Source organism: Arachis ipaensis, chromosome B01, assembly GCF_000816755.2.
Source record: "Arachis ipaensis cultivar K30076 chromosome B01, Araip1.1, whole genome shotgun sequence".
NCBI lineage: Eukaryota > Viridiplantae > Streptophyta > Magnoliopsida > Fabales > Fabaceae > Arachis > Arachis ipaensis.
The window spans coordinates 1,471,868-1,474,864 of record NC_029785.2 but is presented as its reverse complement, the minus strand read 5'-3'; the positions used below and the strand labels follow the sequence as shown (position 1 = coordinate 1,474,864).

At 36.3% G+C, this 2,997-nt stretch overlaps 1 protein-coding gene across 1 annotated transcript in view; it reads left to right on the top strand.

Moving 5' to 3' along the window:
• The window catches only part of LOC107643740 (cell cycle checkpoint protein RAD17), a 5,011-nt gene continuing 2,091 nt past the window's right edge, over nucleotides 78–2,997 (top strand). Inside the window, exons 1-8 of the mRNA XM_016347472.2 lie at nucleotides 78–628; nucleotides 938–995; nucleotides 1,242–1,327; nucleotides 1,408–1,455; nucleotides 1,846–1,902; nucleotides 2,191–2,293; nucleotides 2,549–2,859; nucleotides 2,940–2,992. Coding sequence (XP_016202958.1) covers nucleotides 428–628; nucleotides 938–995; nucleotides 1,242–1,327; nucleotides 1,408–1,455; nucleotides 1,846–1,902; nucleotides 2,191–2,293; nucleotides 2,549–2,859; nucleotides 2,940–2,992 — 917 coding nt within the window. The 5' untranslated portion in view covers nucleotides 78–427. The remainder of the gene's footprint in view (nucleotides 629–937; nucleotides 996–1,241; nucleotides 1,328–1,407; nucleotides 1,456–1,845; nucleotides 1,903–2,190; nucleotides 2,294–2,548; nucleotides 2,860–2,939; nucleotides 2,993–2,997) is intronic.

Below are 2,997 nucleotides of genomic sequence, written 5' to 3'. Positions count from 1 at the left end.
TCTCTTGATTTTGAGCCAAAAAAAAAAAAAAGAATTAATACGTTATTGTTTTTGTCAAAAGTAAGACTTAATGGTGTTACTAAAATAAAAAAAAATGGGCTAGATATGGGCCAAGAAGAGAACATAAGGCCCATAATGATGATGGGCCCACAACCCCGAAGGCATGTTCCCAAAAAATCAGAGAAGCAGATACCCGCGTAATTTCGAAACCCCCGCACTTCGTCTTTCTCACAATTCTAAAATGGTTCCCAATTTCGCTTTACCATCATCACCATGAGCAGCAGAGTCTCTTAGTTAATCCTAAACCGCGAACTCACAATCCTTGATCGAGTTTGTTAGTTCGTTCCTTAGTTAGTTATTATTCAATCAATCAATTAGTTAGTTAGTTAGTTAGTTGTAGGGTTTTTACTTCCTTCAGCAGCTGCTCATGGCAAAACGAAACGGCTTCGTTGTGATCTCTTCCGACGATGAAGGAGGATCCGAGAATCGCTCGTTGAAAGGGAGTAGAACCAGAAGCAGCACCAGAAACTGTAAGAGGCCGAAGTCGAGTTCGAGTTCAACAAGCTCACGTGGAAAGAAGAGGGCTAGAGATTCTGCTTCTCGTTCTCGCCTCTCTAAGCTCCATGAGGTATCCATTTTTTTTATTTGTTTTTTTCTTCAAAGTTTTGCCAATATTTGTCGAAAATGCTAGGTTAGGTTTGTGGACTTCAATTTAAAATTGTTAACTATTGTTTTCTATTTTTTGTGGTGTGACATTATAGTGATAATTTTTTGATACTGTAGTGTGAGTTTGGTATTTTTCTGTTAACATGATAATGCTTGATTGAATGTTAATGTAAAGAATATATTCTGTTTTAAAGTGCCAAAACGAGTTGCATTTCTTTTGGAGGTGTGTTATTTGACTAAATGAGGATGTGTTGAATTGAATTTATTGCAGATCAGCTTATTTGAAGATGACTTCAATGATGTGTTCACAGGGTCAAAGGTATCTGCTGGTATGCTTTCTCTTTGTTCATGTTTCAACACAGGACTTCGTATTTTTATGATGAAGCTGAGAACTTAATTTTGGAATACTGGAAACTCTTTAAGACAGGCATGAGTCAAAGTTCATTGACTTGGAGAAAAAATTTGATTTAATGAATTTAAAAGTTTCTAGTTCACAATCCTATAGTCATGGAAACTTTTTTGTTTTCTGAATCTGTTGTATTCCCCTCTCTCATGAGTCATAACTTTTGCATCAGGTACTAGGAGGAGCATTGGAGAGGATCTGTGGGTTGATAAATACAAGCCCCTTTCTGTGGAAGAACTTGCTGTTCACAAGAAAAAGGTCAAGACACTGATCCTTAAGTTGTTAATTTTGGTGATATAAATGGCGTCTTAATTTGCTCTTTCTGCTTTGTTTTACAGGTTGATGAAGTTAAGATGTGGTTTGATGAAAGGGTGAATCCTTCAAAGGTACATTTAGCAAAAGAGGTTTTAGGATTTTAACTGATGTTTGTGTTTTGTTCTCGGATTATAGAATTTGGGTGATTATAAAAGGAGGACTGATGTTAGTGCCTTGTTTGCAGATTATACAATTTGGGTGGTTAAAAGGAGGATTTTTACTTATTAGAAAAAGGGTCACTTGTTGGCTTTTAGTTATTTTGAGTCACTTTTTCAGTGTTTCTCCATATGAATTGTTTACATTTGGAGTTTAAATTTCTATAGAAATGCTTTCCCCAGAATTTCGTTATACTAATAAACAGTGAATTAAAATTTTTCTGATCCTTAGATACGTAGTGTGTTGTTTGTCTTTTCATATTGTGTTTTTTTTAATCCCCCTCCTTTCTTTTTGTAAACCTACAGGATGTCATCGGAAGTAATGTTCTTGTCATCACTGGACAGGCGGGAGTTGGAAAATCCGTATGTACTCTTCCATTCTCTTGTTAACACCTTTACCCTCCTGCCTTTTTTTATAGACACAACCCGACTCTGGGCAATCTAGATTTGTCGAAATCTGGTGCATGCTAATGTGGCTTGGAATTCTTTTATCAGCATTTTGATTTGTTTCTTATTTGGATTTCCTTCTTTATTTTAGCTACGTATATATGCACATGTTAGTTCAATTATTACTGAATTTCTGCATTTCAGAATTATGAACTTTCCTATGAATTCTACATTGACATTGGAAATTTTATTCTTGTTATGTAGGCTACTATTCATGTAATTGCATCTCACCTGGGCGCAGTAGTATGTGGATGGGACACACCTACGCCTGTACTTTGGCAAGAGCATCTTTACAATTCTGGCGCAGGTGGGTCAAGCTAGTCTACACTTGATAAGTTAGTACGAGAAGAACTTAATTCAATTCTTTTCTGCTTTAGCCTCTCTGATTCTAAACCATGAGGTTCCTTGTGTTAGTGTATGTTCAAAATCAAATGACAGTGTGCATTTGGTTTACAGTCCAAATAGGAAAATGCTTACATTAAATTTTGGAGAAAGGAAAGAGCATTCTAATCAGTTGTACCTAATTACATATTTTCCCCATAATTTTATTTTCTATCGTCAGGAGTAAAATACACATCCAAGTTGGAAGAATTTGAAACTTTTGTTGAGAGAATACGGAAATATGGAGTAATGTCAGCTTCTCTTACAAGCGAGTCAAAGCCATCTGTCATACTTTTAATAGATGACCTTCCCTTGACAAATGGGAAAGCTGCTTTCGGAAGGCTTAAAGATTGCTTGCACCTTTTAGTGCGCTCAGCTCAGGTACCCACAGCAATATTGTTCACCGACTATGGCAATACTGATTCAGCAGATCCCAATGCGCGAAACCTGCATGAACTTCAGCTATCTCTAGAGAGTTCTGGGGCTTGTAAGGTTACTTCCTTGAAAGATTCTCTTGCATTTTTTGACTTCTTGTTAAGAGAATTCTAACCCAACTTTTGGGAAACTTTCAGGTGGCATTCAATCCAATCACTACTAATTCTATTAAGAAGGTTCTCTTTAGAATATGAA